The sequence below is a fragment of the Epinephelus moara genome, chromosome 20 (genome assembly GCF_006386435.1).
Source record: "Epinephelus moara isolate mb chromosome 20, YSFRI_EMoa_1.0, whole genome shotgun sequence".
In the NCBI taxonomy this organism is placed as follows: Eukaryota; Metazoa; Chordata; class Actinopteri; order Perciformes; family Serranidae; genus Epinephelus; species Epinephelus moara.
Genome location: NC_065525.1, coordinates 45,102,203 through 45,120,606, shown reverse-complemented (window position 1 = coordinate 45,120,606; position 18,404 = coordinate 45,102,203). Strand labels below are relative to the sequence as shown.

At 42.1% G+C, this 18,404-nt stretch overlaps 2 protein-coding genes across 3 annotated transcripts in view; both read right to left on the bottom strand.

The window, feature by feature from the left end:
* Positions 1–2,204: 2,204 nt before the first annotated feature.
* Positions 2,205–15,386, bottom strand: LOC126407743 (uncharacterized). Of its 2 annotated transcripts, XR_007571814.1 has the most exons (5): positions 14,679–15,386; positions 14,506–14,586; positions 11,130–11,314; positions 3,410–8,312; positions 2,205–3,368 (listed from the first exon to the last, which is right to left on the bottom strand). XR_007571814.1 is itself a non-coding variant. In XM_050072927.1 (4 exons), the coding sequence occupies exons 1-4, from the start codon at positions 14,764–14,766 to the stop codon at positions 7,431–7,433; spliced, it is 1,236 nt and encodes a 411-aa protein (XP_049928884.1). In that variant the 5' UTR covers positions 14,767–15,386; the 3' UTR covers positions 3,382–7,430. The 2 variants fall into 2 exon arrangements, 1 of the variants encoding a protein (XP_049928884.1); XM_050072927.1 differs by lacking the exon at positions 2,205–3,368 and having other exon boundaries at positions 3,382–8,312.
* A 209-nt stretch (positions 15,387–15,595) lies between these two features.
* The window catches only part of LOC126407727 (E3 ubiquitin-protein ligase TRIM21-like), a 110,291-nt gene continuing 107,482 nt past the window's right edge, over positions 15,596–18,404 (bottom strand). The window contains exon 3 of the mRNA XM_050072903.1: positions 15,596–15,866. The gene's annotated coding sequence lies outside the window, so the exon portion shown is untranslated. The remainder of the gene's footprint in view (positions 15,867–18,404) is intronic.

The window sequence follows — 18,404 nt, the reverse complement described above, 5'->3', positions numbered from 1 at the left end:
TATTCCCGACAGGCGCAGAAGCAGGAAAGCATTTGCTCTGGTGTTTCTCAATGAGAGGGGTAAGTCAAATAAATGCAGGGCGGGGGGGCAGTCATGGCTGCTGGTGACAGACAAACTGCAGCATGTGAAGCCATGAACAACTCTTAACTCTATCACAGTTTATCTTAAAGTCAAATTAGTTAAGCTGGAAGATGTGATGTGAGCTTGGTGCTTCTAACAGCAATCTGTTTATGTTGCACTTTTACATTGGTAGCTAATGTATCACGCCAGTTTGTGTGGTGACTAGAGGATGCTGTGTTTACAGTGTTTCCAAGTGATGTAATGCAGAAGCTAGTTAGTTGTTAGGTCAGTAGGTAGTTGCTGCTAAGTGTTCATGGTTTTTGGGGTCAGTTGCTAGAGGGGTTAACACTTATAATGAACAGTTTTTCAAAGTGTTCCACTCCTGCCCTGGACTGAATCCATCAAATCCCGTCTCAGATGTGGTGAGAGGACGCAACCCAAAATAGAAAGCACGGACATCACCTAATGAAGTGGACAGCAAATTATAGTGGTGACAAAATCAAAGCAGAACTCTCTAGCATTCTGATACAGTTAATGTGAGGGTACTGAGCCATTTTCACACATCAGACTCAGGGAGCATCCATGATATCTTCTCAAAAACATCTTTAAGTGATATAACATAACATACAGAACAGTAACTTTAGAATAATAAATGTAACATTGAGGTTCTCAAAACATTTATTTAGCCTACTTACCAAACAAGGAGCTCCTCTGATGTATCTCTGCTTGCATGAACCCAGACACCTCCACCTGTCATCTGTGTACAAAGTCAAGTGACTACATGTATTTTCAGAGTAAATTGAACCATTTGTTGCCAGTTGCTTTTTTTTTTTTTTTTTTATGGAAAAAAAGGAGCAACATGTAGGATTGATAGGATTTGGTGGCATACAGCGGCGAGGACTGCAAATTGCAACTGCTAAAGCTTCTCCCGTGTGCCAAGTGTGAACTCCTGGTTAGGACTCCTTTAGTGTTTGTTTTTCCAGGAGGTTTTCACTGGGAGCAGGATTATACGCAGAAGTATCTTTGTCTCCGAAATACACTGATTAAAACCGCCAACACTGAATAAAGCAGTTTCACTTTACAAATCAGTGTCTCCTGACGCTGTTCTGCACGTCACAGGCTGCCAGCCCAGCACCTGCTAATGTGTGCTCACCTTTTTTCTAATCCAGACGTTCAGGAGGTTTTTACCAGGGGCTGATTTATCCACAGAGGTCTCCTCCTCTCAAAAACATACTGGCCCACTGCTTGGGGTGGGGGGTTCAAATCCCGGGGATGGGGGAGCCCTTCTGTGCAGAGTTTGCATGTTCTCCCCATGTCAGCGTGGGCTTCCTCCCACAGTCCAAAGACATGCAGGTTACTAAAGTGACTAAAGGGTTACCATACATTTTCATGGACAACATTTCAAAACCCTTCCATGAATTTTCAAGGAACCATTCACAACATATAGCATGAGCAGAACTGTATGATACCCCAAATGTTGATTATATTACTGAAGGCAGTCTGCTGACACGGAGCAGTAGATCATTTGGCACTCTGAGTGATAATGTAAGGCTCTAAACTGCATGTCAATTGCTCCATCTCAAAAACGCGGTGCCATTTAAAAACATTAATGGGGCATATGTATGGCAACTTTGGAATTTGTGACCCAAGGTCTTACGTCATGTTATTTTTTTGCCCCACTTGAGATTCAAACTCTAGTCAAACATTATTCCAAGTACACGGCATAAATGGAAGGAGAGACAGAATACAGGGAGAAAAACGAAAAACCAGACGAAAGGTAAAGACAATACAAACAAGAACTAAGATAGTAACTTGTGTGCAGGGCACAATTAATTGCAAAATAAAAGCTTGTGCACACAAGAAATATCACCTTTCGGGACTTCAGGGGCTCTGTAAAAGGTTGTGTAAAATTACACTAATATAGTAATAGCTTTCTCTATTGTGGACTGTCTCAAAGGTGAGCACTGTCAAGATGTTTTGTATTTGTCAATAGCGCAAATTCACGTGTCAAGGTTCACCTGAGTTGAACTCTAAAGATCTGTGAGGATTTACTTTGTCTGTGCAAACATCACCCGCCTCGTAGTTTTACTCCTTTGTACCACACGGTTCATTTGCTAAGTCATCACCAAAACAGCTGTTAAGTACATCCTCTTCTTTAATAATTCAACAGTACAAATTATATCTGACTTAAGAAACATGACATGAGAAATACATCGCTTCACATTTCTGAATATCATATTCATTGAGAACATTCTGGGCCACTGAGAAATCACCTGAGAGAACGAGTTAGATAACCTATTCAGTTTGATATGATAACTTTGAGTTAGAGCATGGATAAACCAAAGACATGCTCACACTGGCTGTCTACTGCACTGTCCCGTATGAACATGTGGAGAAACACATCAATTTTGGGTCTCATCACCACCTGCATTAGTAAAACACCGGTACTGTATGACTAGCAAATATATTACAGCAAAGACCACATCACACAAATGTCATGTACTTTTTTTTCCTCAAAATAAAACATCAAAAAAATATTCAACATTTTACATTTTACATATTGAGAGAAGTTAAAGTCATACAAAGTGTGCAAATGTCACCATACGGTCACAAGACGACTCCAAATGAAGGCACCATACTCTTAGCTTCCACTCCAACCAAACCGCTCACATGACAACTTCACTGTGCTGCGCAGGGTTTGTGTCACCAATGTTTGAAACGTCCTGTACAACTGATTCTCACCAAGGCTGCCCATGAACTGAAAGACAAAAAAAAAATAAAAATGGAAAGAAGAAAATTTAAAAAACCCTGTAGTAATGCCGTTTATCCTTTCACGACATAGTTTCAGTGTTTGTATAGTTGGAAGGTTTTGTCTTACATTATTAATGTTCTGATACAAAGTTGATCCATAGTGAAATGTACTGAACTAAAATGGTTCAAGACAAAAATCCAACAGTGGGCTAATATATATCTTGTTCAAGTTTTACACTAAAAAATACCTTTAGCTAAGATGATCGGCTCCAACATTCCGATCATGACAATTCTTTGTACGAGGGAGGCGGTTTTGATTGAATAAACAGGACAAAAAATGTTAGCTGACTAACCCAAACCTGATCTGTAGTTGCATTATTGTAGAGTTAGCTAACTAGAACCAAAATTTGGCTGTTTAATTAAACCGTTAGCTAAACAGAACCAAACTTTTAGCTGCTTAATTAAACCGTTAGCTAAGCAGAACCAAACTTTCAGCTGCTTAATTAAACCGTTAGCTAGCCAGAAACAAACTTTTGGCCGCTCAATTAAAATGTTACCTAAACAGAACAAACTTTTGGCCGCTCAATTAAAATGTTACCTAAACAGAACCACACTTGTAGCTATTTGACTAAACCGTTAGCTAGCCAGAACCATACTTTTAGCTGCTTAATTAAACCGTTAGCTAGCCAGAACCATACTTTTAGCTGCTTAATTACACATTAGCCAGACAGAACCAAACCTTTAGCTACTTGATTGAACTTTTAGCTCTTTCTGGACCTGAACTTGCTTTGAGCTGCTTGTTATCTGCTTAATTAAACCGTAAGATGACCAGAACCAAACTCACAGCTGCTTAACTATACCATTATCTAGAAAGAACCACACTTTTAGCAGCTTAATTAACCCGTTAGCTAAAAAAAAATTCAGCTGCTCAATTGGACCGTTAGCTCAACAGAACCAAACTTTCAATTGCTTAATTAAACCATTAGCTAGACAGAAACACACTTTCAGCTACTCAGTTACTGCGTTAGCTAACCAGAACCAAACTTTTATCTACTAAACCAAAACATTGGCTAACCCTAACCTGTAGCTAAACGTTGCATGTAAAATGGCTGACCTGAAACATCTGATTGCTTCACATTTGGATTTTGTTGGCCCCCCATCTAAAAAAACAGCAGAAGTTGGACAAAGTTTCAGGCTTTTCAGGGCTGCACGTTCCAAAATATTAAAATTGCATTTCTAATCATCACCTCTATGCAATTATATGTGCATAATGAAGCCATAATAGCATTTGAAAGGAGTGTGGTGCATAAAATCAAGCTCTCCTACAACCTCTCTTAAATCAGAGCACAGGCTCATGGAGCTAATCTGTCTGTCTGGCAGCTATTAGCGACTTTCCAAAAGTTCAAAAACACACCTTTTTAGTATCTGTCATTATCCCTGTCTGTTCACTCACTGCCATACAAACAGTATCCTTCAGACTCTGCAACAAATTCTCATTTAAAAAGGGGTTTACCCTCTAACTATGGGGAAAGAGAGTGGGAACACTATGATCTTTATATCTAGAATCATGTTGACCTTTGTCTCAACTCACCTCACATCTTCAACCAACTGTTTTCAGATGATCATGTTAATATTAATCCTCTGGTTTTCAAAGTACTTACCGAACTGTATGTAGCACTAAGTATGAAAACCTGCCATTTACCGAATGTTGGCACTAATGCTGAAACTATTAGTTGATTCACTAATTAGTTGATAAACAAAAAACTAACATTTTTCATAATCAATCTTTTAAGTTATTTAAAAGCAGAAATAAACCCTCTCTAATGTGAGGATTTGCTGATTTTATTCTTTGTATCACTGTAATATGAATATTTCGGGTTTTAGGACTTTTGAAGATGTCTCATGAAACTGGGTAGGTCATTTTTCACTGTTTCATCATTTTCTAGACTAAACCATTGATCAATTCATGAAGAAAATAATCAATAATCTTAACCACAGTTAGTACTGGCTATTCTGACTGACTTAATCAAATACCATAACATATTTTCTATGGTGAAGTTGTGGTATGGATAACGTGTGACCAAACAGTAGTTGTGCAAAAACATTTCTGTATTAAAAAAAGTAGAAGATAGTAAAAAAAGATAATGATCAGACTGAAACTTGTATTGTTTCAGTGGCAGGACAACAAATGGAAAAGAAAGTAAACTTGGGTGATCAGGGATATTAGATAGTGTGAACCATGAACACTTTAATTAAACTGTTACCTTAATCCAGTTATTCTTATGAGCATGTAAACATCTCCCTCCTATGTGAAATGTCATCAGCTATACTCCCAAAATAATAATTCAAACAATATTAAAATAAAAAGGCAATAATTTGCATTTTGGACAACCCTGTGAGTAGTGCAAAATCATCCCTTGCAGTGTAAACCCTGGATCGCAGTTCAGTGGCACCGATACGATAATACTGATAAACCACAGAGATGCACATCACCCAGCTTCACTGCATACACTGAAGTTCAAATTCACAAAGCCACAGTCTGAGCACCACCGTAGAGAATAAACCAAACAAACTGTGGCTGAAAATGGGGCTACAGTCTTCCTCACAGAGGACAGGTTGGGCCGTTCACCTTCCATCAAGTATGACCTCGGAAAACACACACACACACACACACACACACACACACACACAGACACAGACACAGACACAGACACAGACACACACACACACACAGACACAGACACAGACACAGACACACACACACAAAAGAAAAAGAATGGTGTGAAAAGGTCAAAGAATAGAAGCAGGTCAGATTTTAAACGTGTGTCCATGTGCAAAGTTCCCTCTTGCGATAGAAGCAGATTAATCAGTCATGTAATCCAGTCAGTGGTGATAGATCCAGTGGAGACAAATCATATGTATGTCCTCCAATCTTCAGAGTATCAGCAGCAGAGTTGCAGCTTTAACAGGAAAACAACTTTTTTAAACCAATCGACTACAACGGCTAGTACATCCAAACAACCATTTTACCAGCAAAGAAGATTTCTAGGAAGAAAAAACAAAATAAATGGTGGCCAGTTACTTGCTCCGTTGTCAGATTGTGTCAAAATCTGTATGAAACTGATGCAGTTCACACCTGGCATCCGAAATATGTCTAAAATGCATCTCTGGTGACGGCTTGTGTTTCATTTTCATTTCAATTAATCTGTGAGGTTAGTAAAACCATTTAAAACAGAATTCAGACTAAGCAGCAATAAAGCCAGAGAGGAAGGTTAGGCAATTTGATAACTCACTTAAGCAATACTTCATATGTATATAAAGTACAAACTTAAAAGGTACTCTGTGGTGTTTTTGACTACTAGTAGTGTTATTGAGCAATGTATTGATGAACAGGTCCCTGTTTTGTTTGCGCATGGCGACACTGTCACATCTGCATTTAAAGAAAAGTCCACAGGGTTCCTTTAAAAGTCCCTGTACAAATTATTAAGCATCTCAACTTAAGTTATTAGTGTTGGGCAACAGGACGAACACCCTGTATGATAGTGATGAGCAGTTTTCTTAAAGGTGGAGTCAGCGATTCTAATCCAATACAACACACTATTTGTCATATTCAGTGATTATCTTCTTATGGTACGCTAGCTGTTTGTTCAATGTGTGCGTGGGTTCATACACAACCCTGGCTCTGTAAAGGAGCTCTGAGGCCAGCGGCGCTCAACAGAGCTGCCGGGTTCTACTTCAGACAGGAGCCGGCCACGGAGCTCTACAGCTGCTCCATTGACTTCCTAGTGAGCCAAAGCTTTCACTGTAGCGCCTATCAGTCGGTTTTAACATGCCAAGCCGGGCCTGAGATGGACCATCAATAGAGGAGGGCCCAAAGCACACCTGACTGCCTCCAGGTGGATAGCAGTGGTGTTTCACTGACCGCAGACAATCCCCCTTCTCTCCCTGAAACAAGCGTGTGTTGCAAGACTCAGCTCATGTCTGTCGTTGCAGGAGACGGGACAGAAAGGTGTTTTTAAAAGTCTCTGTGTTTTCAGCTCTCAGTACTTTTCTACCTTCCAACTGATTATCTGTGGTTTGGAGTTACGTTTCTCTCCTGCATCCCTGTCTGTACTTCACATACACCTTACCAAGATGCATTTTCGTGCCAGGTGTGAACGGAGTTGCAGACTAATCTAATGAGTAATTTCCCACCCTGTACTGGAATGACATCAATAATCTCCTGAGATCTCCCATTAAGAAATTCCCCTGATATAAAACACCACCACGACGGCATGGCACAGAACTGAAGCAGGACTATATCAACTATACGGCCAACACTATTACATAGTTATACCAAGAAGCTGTGTATATTACAGTGAAGTCTATTGCGTCTCCTGTTCTGGGGGGTGGGGGGGGTGGGGGGGTCACAGCCGGGTCACATTTACAGGTTTGAAGAGGAAATACATCAAATTCATAACTTTTACAACCACTGAACTCAAGTGGGGACAATAATATCCAGTTGACCAGTCTACAGGGGAAAGTACAGCTGCCCTGGGTCGTCTGTAGGAAAATATCTAATACCATGGGAAGGTGGAGAAATAAAGAGAGTCTTGGACAGCAGCCGAGCACGTTGAGAGTCAGGTCCACGCCACTTTGCGAGAGATGGCCTGTTTGAAGCACTCGGGGTCGACGTTGCCTCCAGGCCGCAGCGCCCTCTCCAGGCTCACCAGCACATTTTGGTGGCACTCCCTGATGTTGACCGGGTACTTGGCTCTCAGTAGCTCGTAGGCGGCGATCAGCCTCATGTTCTGTTTTACCATCAGGTATTGGATGATGCACGTCGGCGCCAGAGAGAAACCGTCTCGACAATGGACCAGGACGCGCTTCCTCTTCTCTGTGGAGGCATCGATGCACTCGTTGATGTCCTCGAAGCAGCGCTGCTTCAAGGCCGGGCCGTCACCTAGAGCGTCCGGCACGTCTCCGATGTCCACCTTGAGGCGGGACCAGCTGTGGCGGGCGCCGCGGGAGCAGGTGCATGGAATGAGGTTGAGGCTGGGGCCCGGTTCTCCTGGCACACTGCTCATGTCTATGATGCTGTCAATGTTGTTGCGGCACAGGGTGCGCCCGTTGTATGCCGCATTGAGGTTGCCAACATAGATGTAGTCCGTCACCTTGGAGATAACAGGTTCAGAGTACTGGAAGTGTTCAGGGCCGCTGGGTTTGGGCTCAGGTGTATCCGGGCCCCTGGCGCCGGCCGGCCCCGTGGCGGCTCTCCTGCTGTAGTTGCGGAGCTTCTTGGAGCCGGAGCGGGACGGAGGGTTGGAGTCGGACTCAGAGCTGCTGTTCCAGGGAGGAGAGAAGAGAGAGAAGCGGCTGGAGGATTTGCTCTTGTTGAGTATCTCCACTGGGCTGGACAGGCCGGAGCTGGATGCTGTGGTGGAAGCTGAGGCGCAGAACAGAGACGCTCGCTCCAGAGATCCTGTGCTGCTGGCAGCTCCTGCGCTGTGGGCCTGCTCCATCTGCAACAAACAAACACACGCACACACACCTGACATGTGAACCACAGAAACCCCAACATGGAACTGGTTCTGCTGTTGTTCCTGCACCTAAGTTTGAACTGTGCAGAGCATTTTGACCAAAACTATATTGATTCAGAACCAGAAAAGTTGCATCTCAGCTGGAACCAAAAAAAATCACAAGTTTTCCTTGACCTGAAGTCTGAACCGTGACGACATCAGTGGGCATGTCATACTCTACAGGTTGACAAGAGAGGATGGAGGAGTCAAGTGAGAAATCGTCAAAGAGCATGCAGTGGTCTCATTAATAGCTCTGTGCTTGTTTTCTAGGGTAGAAACAAACATCTGTATTAACAGAACAAAAGTTGTGCAACGTCCTCCGTTGACGACACATCTTTGATCACAATGGTTCCGCTCAAAACTGGTGGAAACACAGACTGGTTCACTGGATAGCATCAAGATTCCAGTAATTGTAAACGTAACCAGTTCAAGAACCAAAGCTAATTTGGTGGAAAGGGTGCATGAGTTTCTCATCCTTCACTGGTGTATGATCAGTCGTAACATTTTAACAACCCCAGCAGTTGAGATGTCAAAGTTATGTGAATTTAAATATGGCACAGATTTCCATTCCACTTTAAAGAGCATGGTGTGAGCTCCAAAGTAATTATGCCATGTACAGGGGTGAGACATCTCACATACATTGAGTTATGTGCTTCAATACCATTAAAATAAATTACCACAGCATGTACTATTAACATCAGCCCACCTGCCCTGAAGAAATAACGACCGTAGCTGTAGTCATATGACCCCTTCCATACTAACTCTTCCATAACGCCTCCCAAAATAGTAATTCAAACAATATTAAAATAAAAAGGCAATAATTTGCATTTTGGACAACCCTGTGAGTACTGCAAAATCATCCCTTGCAGTGTAAACCCTGGACCGCAGTTCAGTGGCACCGATACGATACTGAACTGGAGCTGGTGGTGGCTAAACCATGCTGTAACAGATACTGAGTTTCTTTTTTCATTAATTCGCGTTTTAGCTGGTTAGCGCGGTACGGATGCTGCTTAATGGGTTTTGCGTCTTTTACGTCAATATCATGCTCTAACACAGTGGTGCGAGTGGGGATGTCACCAAAGAGGCATGGGAACTCCGCCACTAAGCCGGTAATACCGCGCTGCTGCTCAGGCTCCAGATGAGTGAGATGTTGTGGAAACTCAACCAGCATTTGAGAATTTGGCAAACGCACACCTTGAACAGAGGAAGGACGCACGCGTAAACCATCTCTCTCATCTGGATTGGACTCGGCTACGATGAGCGCTTCCGTTTAAGTTAGAGGTTGATGCTAGTGCAGTCGGTGCCGGTGCGGTGTTGCTGCAGGAGGATGCGGCAGGTGTCGAGCATCCTGTCAGCTATTTCTCGCACAAATTTAACACCCACCAGCTTCGTTATTCGACCATAGAAAAGGAGACACTCGCCTTACTATGGTCACTCCAGCATTTCGAGGTGTATCTTGGGTCTTGTAGTATCCCCATCGTCGTTTACACCAACCATAACCCCCTCGTATTCTTTGCGCATGTACAACCACAACTAATGTCTCATGCGCTGGGCTCTGTTGGTTCAAGAGTAGCACCTCGTGATTAAGCATAAGAAAGGGGCCGATAATGTCGTAGCCGACGCCCTGTCCCGTGTGTAGTCTGTTCAGTAACAAATCCGGCAGGTTTGAATTTATGTGGGGGGGTGTTATGGTCTTCGGACCTTTGTGCATTTGATTTTCTGTGTTTAATGTGCTGTGCACGTCATTGTGGGGGTTATTCGACCAGCACCTGTCAATCAGTTATGTGTGTGTCTAACTGTCTGCTTTTCTGGAGGGAGTCCCCGGCTAACCACTCCTCCAGCCCGCCCTCCTCTGCTGTTGTTCAGTGTTCCCCCGCTTGCAGGTCGGCCAGCCCCCTCGCTGCTGTCATCGGTTCCAGCCAATCACCGCTTCGCCGGCCCCTCGTCTGAACCTTTAAAAGCTGCTCGGAGTCAACGGCAATGGCGGCTGTGATTTAATCTGAGCAGTCCGCCTCGCTCCATTTCTGTCACAAGTTCTGTATTCTGTTGTGGCTAATGTGAGTATCTGGGAAATCTGAGGGCATTAGGACCTAGCTTCTTAGCCTAGCCACGTTCCTTTTGCTCACACATGTAGGTTTTTCCTGTTTAACTCACTAGACTTATGGGTGCCGGTCAGAGTGTGTTTTGTTTGTCAGGTAAGTCATAGAGGTAGACAGGTAGAGATGTTTTTGTTTTGTTTATCTGGGTGGCCTTCCGCTAAAGTTAGTTAGCTGGGGTGCTTTTGGTGACAGGTCAGAGTTTTGTTTTAATTGTTTTATGATTTGCCGTCACCCGCAGCCCTTCCCAGTGTTTGTTTTGCTGTAGATGTAATTCACCGCTGAGGCTCCTCTCCTCAGGTCTGGTTTCTAGGTTGTGTTGAATAGCCTGTGTTTTGTTTTCTTGTTGTGTGACGCTTTTCTAGCAAAACGTAGCCCGTATTGCCATTTTATTGCATTGAATTAATAAACGGCAGCTTGCCTTATTCATTCTACCTTTGTTGTCTGGTTTTATGTTGCTTCCCTTACCCCTAGTCTCCTATTGGGTTGTAACACTGGCAGCTTCTGAGTGCACGTTAAGCACAACATGTGTGAGTGTTTTAATCCTTTCTGTGGAGTTTATTATTATCTGTCATTTCATTTCTTTTAACAGTGATGTGTTTTGCTCAGTTTCGTCCTGCTAAGGACAGAGCACGAACTCAGCGGCAGGTGTGTTTGGACGTACCTGAGCTTTGAGGTTGTTCTTCCACTCCTGCGTCTCCAGAGCTTTGAAGCGTCCACTGCTGTCGGAGGAGATCGACATGCAGAGGGGCCGGTGAGCTCTGGGGGGGAGCTGGGGGGTGAGGGCCACGGGGACGGGCCTCACATCGACGTGCTCGCTCCTACTCATCATCAGATTTGGACAGGAGCCTGGGTCACATAGGAGGACAGGTCTGAGATCAACAGCTAGGAGACAGAGTAATCTGTCTTTGGTGGATAAACCTGTGAGGGCTGATCAGCTGTGATCTTTTTAAGTTTAATACAACATTTGACCCCAGCTTGTTTGGAGAAAAAGTTCAGTGATGACTCTCACTGGACCTGCCCTAAAATATTCTTGATGTAACTTCAGAAACAATAGCTAAAAATGTTTACGTAACATTAGCGACACAGTTTAGACCTAAAAAATGTCTTTGTAAGTCTGGTTAAGCCGTAGCTGGAAACAGTGTGTGTCCTTTCTCAGTTTGTTCAGTGTGAACCATAATTAAATCTTCAGTTAATTTCCACTTATTATCTTTTTGGAAAGTCCCTTTGTATGTGTGGCAACTGTCAACAAATACAACCACAACAAAACTCACTGCAGTCAAAGCCAGCCACATCATCTCACTATAACATCATCACCAACAATAGAAAATTAGGTTCAGCACATCACAAGGATCTGTTTAAAAGAGCTTAGGACTGGGCAGTGTGGAGGAAATCAAATCTCACAATACTTTTGACCAAATACCTTAAAATCAATATTGCAACAACATGACAGGGTCGACTATTGGTGCTTTCACAACATATTTACACAATGAGATTTTTGATAAATAATCATCAGTAATGTGTAGCGCTGCCCCCGACTATTAATTATCCTAGTCTCCGTAACATTGTATCAGTAACATTGTTAACACTGTGCTACATTACAGAGAAATACAAACCGTACTAATGAACCTTTATTAATATAGGCCTATATTTTATCTACAAGTGCACGTCACACACTGAGCGAGCCGCCTGTTAATGACACTGTTGGCAAAGCAGTGCTAAGTGGCTAGTGGCAGGGCTGGACAGTGCGACATATATGTCACACGTGCGATGAAAAAAATGTTTGTGCGATGAATTTATTTGCCTAGTAGCACGCGTGTTTTCTCGTTTTTTTCACTAGACTGCCATGCATCGTCTGGCAGCCAGGTGAGTTGGTTCATTAGCGTAGTGAACGGAGGGAAAGCTACACACACACACACACACACACACAGTGCGATCTTCGTGAGGGGGAGACGAGGTGGGGGAAAAAAAAACAGTTGAGCGTAAGAGAAAGACAGGGAACTTGTACCTAAACCAAATGCCACGGCTCCTGTGTGGGAGTGTTTTGGATTTAAACCAAATGACAGAGGGGAGCCCAGAAATTGGGACGAGCCGGTGTGCTGGGTTTGTTCTAAAACCATCTCAACAAAAAGAGCGAATACGACCAACTTAACTGCACACCTGAGAGTGAGAGACTGACAGTCTATTTTTTTGTATGTATAAGGTCTTTATTTATTTATTTCAATATTTTTACGTGTTATTTCGGATATTTAAATTTTCTTTTTTTGCATTCGTAAATAATCTTGTTAAATAAATGTTTATTTCTCTTTTAAAAGGGTGTACTTGCATCATTATGTCTTTATTATCATCATATAAGTTTAAAAAATGGTCTAAAAACAGCAAAATTACAACAATAATAAAAATGGTCTTAAAAGCACAATATTAAGCAACATTATCGCTTATCACAATAATTTCTGACGCAATTAATCACCCAGCAACATTTGTTATTGTGACAGGTGCTACAAACTTTCTGGCCTGTGCTACAAAATTATCACCCTCTGTAGCACCAGTGCTATGGGCTAAAAAAGTTAACGTACAGCCCTGCTAATGGGCATGTAGCTACTTCCATGTTTCAGATGATACGTCATGTTTGTAGTCGACCAATGAAGATGAGTTTACATATCACCTTGGGTTCGTCCTTCACCTTCTCAAAATGATCCCACACTTTGGATTTCCTGCCCGACATGTTATTAACTAGCCTGTGGAATAACCGCAGGTACCAGCCCTGGAAATTAACCTGACTCCTGTCTGACTGCTGAGCGTGGACACTTCCTGTGTCTGTCCTTTCACATTAAAGTCACACATGGTCCAGTCATATAGGTTTGGATTTATTTTGACAAGGTGCAGCTCCTGATAGAGTTTCACATTTGTTTGTTTTTTTCCCTGCAACTAAGCGACCAATGAAATCTTAACTTCTAATGACCTTTCTGTTTGACTAACGACTACTGGGGGAGCCAAAGTAATGTGGATATACCAAGTATGTGGGTGACGGCAAAAAATGGAAAATTACATCACTTTACTTCAATGCAGCCTTTAAAACCGGGACAAGACAATACTTATGATATCACGATACCCAAACTCTGAGACGGTATCCAAACTCAAACCAAGATAACGATATAATATTGATCTATTGCCCAGCTGTAGTTATGCTATAGAGTATAACTATATTCAGGATGCACAATATTGGATTTTTTATTTTTTTTTACCAATATCCGATACGCCGATATGAAACAACTCATTTGAATGATAACCAATATCGATACGTCTACTTTTTCCCCACCTAATTTTAGTGATCATCAAGTCTCTTCTGTAGTGGAATTATTATCATATTAAACATACATACTCTTTTCATGACGGCCCACCAGCAGATGGAGACATGAAATACAATACTTTTCAATGTATGTAATATTTAATCATTGTGCAAAATAAGAAAAAGCATTTTGGCCGATTCTGACATTTAATCTTAAAGCCAATATTGGCTGATACCGATGACTTGCCGATATTATTGTACATCTCTACTGTATGAGATTACTCTCTGTTGTTTTATTATACAGAATATAATATAAAAAGAACACTGAATTGTATGAAACCTCTTACTTGACCCCATAAACTGTATGTAGACAGTAAAAGTCTTAACTCAAGGGCTCCGTCCTAGGGAAAGGAACGTTAGAAGAGTCTTTAAGGAGTTTGTACATCCCTTTATAACAACCTGGGATGTATTTAAAGTACCATTTGTAAAAGATTGCTAGGCATGTCCCTTTCAGCAAATCTCATGCTCAGCTTTGTGATTTGAATGAAGTACATGAGAGACACAAACTGGGACAAAAAAAGTTGACATGCTGCTTATAATGATTCTTTTAAAGTGTTCTCTTAGATCTCACAGGCCTCTGTAAATGCTGCATTAACTTGCTTTATGTCTAAAGTCTCCCCACTAAATGTAATAACATGTTCACTCAGCACAAAATATTAAACTGTTCAACTCCATGTCAGATTTCACCTACCTGCACATTCTGAGCGGGTGATGGACTGAATCTGTAGAGTGTTCTGGGTTTTCAACAGGCTGTGAAGAGTTCTCACTATACCTGTAAACACAGAGGTCACCTTGCAGTAAGCGTGCACGGAGAGTATTTAACATTAACAGTTTGGAGAGGACATGAAAAAGCACCAGTCTTACCGATCCTCCCATTCTGCTTGCAGAGCACCTTTTTATCCAGCAGTTTGTGTGCACTCAGGTCTTTGTTCCACTCTTCCTCGGCTTCCATGTTCCGCCTCCTGCTGACAGAGGAACAAAAACCCGGCTCAGGCGGCCCGTCATCTTTGGCAAGCCGAGCAACACTTCAGCTCCATCGGACAGACATCACTTCAGCAGCTCGCGGCGTGGACTGACACTGCTGCTAGCATCAGTTAGCCGCTAACAGGCAGGCTAACTCAGCCAACCAGCCCCGCTAGCTCACTGAGTGTGAGTCATGTTGTGGGGCTGGTGGAGGCGCTAACCGTCGGTTGTTTCTGCCCCGAGGGGGGAAGTAATGCAGCGGCGAACAACAGCATCCACACCGGAGGACGGAGCTAACATGACGACTGAAGTGGTTATCCGTTAAAATAAATGTTAGCGAGCTAACGTTAACTAACCGCCGCTGGTTAGCATCCCTGGCCGCTGTCCGCTGCTACTCTGCGGGTCCCGCGGCTCTCTGCGCGCAAACACCGACTACCGCCGCATCTCGGGATCCGTCAAGCCGCTACACATTACCGGCTAACGTCGGGGACAAACACCGCAAATGTGACAGTTTATGCGGGGCTCCGGTGGCTAACTGGCCGGCTACCAAACAGCTCCATCAGCGGCATCACCACCGTGAGCGCGAGCACGACCCCCTGCCGTGCGGACTCCAATGCGGGTCTGCTTCTTCTTCTTCGTTGGTGTTTATTGGCGGTGGGCAAACAACGTTATGGCGCATTACCGCCACCAACCGGTGTGGAGTGTGGACCGGAACAGGTCTGTTTACACATTAATTAAATACATTTGGGGAAAAACACAAAACTCATATATCTTCTCAATCATATTAATATATTTTAGGTAATGAAATATCATTATTAAATGATATATATTTTGGTGGTTTGAGTTGAAGGTGTGAGAAAGAATAGTATCAGTAACATTGTTAACACTGTGCTACATTACAGAGAAATACAAAACCGTACTAATGAACCTTCATTAATATAGGCCTATATTTTATCTCCAAGTGCACGTCACACACTGAGCGAGCCGCCTGTTAATGACGCTGTGGGCTAATGGGCATGTAGCTACTTCCATGTTTCACATGATACGTCATGTTTGTAGTCGACCAATGAAGATGAGTTTACATATCACCTTGGGTTCAATCGATAAGATTCATTTTTTAAAATCATATTCATAAGGACAACGCACATTAATCAACAGTTCTGTAAATGTGCCAGTGTTAGCCAGCTGGCTAATTTTCAACAGCAGTCCTTTGGCAAGATGTTTTGAAACAATTCAAGGATAAAATTCACAGGACAAAGACAGCATTAACTACAGCAATTAGATATTGTCACGGTAGAACAGAAGGCATGCAAAGCAACAAGCAACAGCAGAGCATCAGTACAATATAATAACACAACAACAAGCAATGAAGCACCAACACACAGTGAAGATTACATTACATTCAGACATGCAGAGCAGCAACAGAGAGTAAACATAGATAAAACATCCCCTGAGCTCCTCTGTAAAATATCTGTTAAATCAAATTGTTCTTTAATCTTTTTAAGGTTTGGGATCATCTGTTGAGTGGAACGTATGTGGCGAGCATTAGCATAAGAAAAAATGAAGAGGCAAAAGCCGTCATGCACATACTGTATTCTCTTATTGTGTATTATTTATTGACATTGTTTGTTAGCCAAGCTGTTTGTATGTGCTTACCCTAAATTTTGCTTATATCACTGAAATCAACAGGCCTATATTTGGGACAGGCCTTTAATTCCCAATGAAATACAATCAAATTGTTTATTTAAACCAGTATGAATATTACTTGTTTAAAAATTAGGCTTCTGATAATATAACAATTATGAATCATTCATTTGATCTAGCTCTGACAGAGATTGAGTTACAGCATTTAAGGGTTATGGCACACCGACACAACACCACTTTATCCTGTTAAAACAATTCTCACAACTTGGATTAATTTTTATGAAAAACCGTTTTGATTCTTTTGATCTGAGGACTCTGACAGACTAAATGAATATGAATAACTTACAGGGTAATCGAGTAATGGACACGTAATTTGAGGCGGCCAACAACCCAGTTTTATACATCCGAAGAACTCCTATAAAAAAAAACTGCTTTACAACCAGACCAGGCCTCTAATAGAGACAGGTGTTGATTTGTCAAAATGCGTAGCCACACCAGGCTAGTAAAAGTGACTTGCTGTTCAATTGGGACTAAATAAATACAATAGTAATAAATAATAAAAATAATAATAGTACTGGGGGTCCTGGCACTAGTGGACACACATGTTTACAAATGAATTATAAGCACTTAAATCTTTACAATAATGACCGTCAGTTCAGAACATTCATTTAAACCAAATAAATCTTGCATTATTTCTTATTTTCCTTTTCCCCTTTAAAATTAGTTTTGCTTTAAATCAGCTGAACAGTTTCAGTTTGTGTTTGAGCTTCCTGGTTAAACAAAGACTCATTTGACTCAAAGAATCATTTGACTGATAATAAATCACACATTCATGTTAAGAAAGCTGTAAAACATGAACAATATTCACACCATCAGAGTCTTTAATGCACTCACCCTGTGCGTGTGCGTGTGTATGTGTTGTGGTCGTCCGGCTGTTTCCCAGTGTGTCAGCAGAGAGACTGAAGCAGCAGCTCGCTCTGAAATCAACAATTATCTGGGAGCTGATCTGGAGCCTGTTTTTTCCTCTTCTTCTTCTTGTGTTTAATTGGATGGCCGGGGCCTCTCTCCAGGTATCCTGGTAACCCACCGACCTGCTGATGTCACTGCTCTCCATAATGAAGTGTGAGTGTATCTAGCTGCCTTTGTCAATAACCAGGCAGGGAAATTCACAGGAGATAAGACCGACAGTGAAGGCCACGTCTGCCTGATCAGGACACACTCGGCTCCCACACGGTTATTATAACAGATTATTACCTCAGATTATTTTATTTTCATTATGTGTTCTTAGTTTTAATCTCATTTACATTCAGACTCCCTTGAGACAAACCAAACAGCACAATTAAAGGACCATGATGGTGATTTTTAAAATAAGATTTACCACAAATTATTATTAATACTTATTAATACATTACTTTTAGCTGACCAAAATGTGTACATCATCCGTCCCCCCAGGCCTTTTGGTTTCCATTCACCTCCCTCACTATGAAACCAAGTACCTTAATGTTTTACCTTAAAATTCCAGAAATGTATCCATTAAAAAATGATGCAGTTAAGGTACTTTTAAGGTGGTGTAAGGTGATAATAAATTAAGGATTAAAATAAAGGTGCAAACTGTTCTGATCACTAATAGGACGAATTAAGTTAAGGGGGCTTTTAGTGGATTACTTCCATGTTTAAGAGTTTTTATGCCTCCATGCCAGCGATAGCTGTGGCTGGAGGCATTATGTGTCCCATTCTCCTGAAAGTGTTAGCTCGTGAACACCTTGAGGGAACTGACCCTTCACTAAGCCCCGCCCCTTTGTGATGGTCCAAAAAGTTTGAGTAAGCATGGAGCCCACACTGTCACTAACTGCACTCCCTTAAGAATCGTATTTTTGTAAAAAGGAAGCAGTGATGTCAGAGAGAAGCAGACAGAAGGATATATCCAGGATGTCAAACTGACTCAGCAGCAACAACAGGTTAAAAAGACAAAGATAGTTAGAA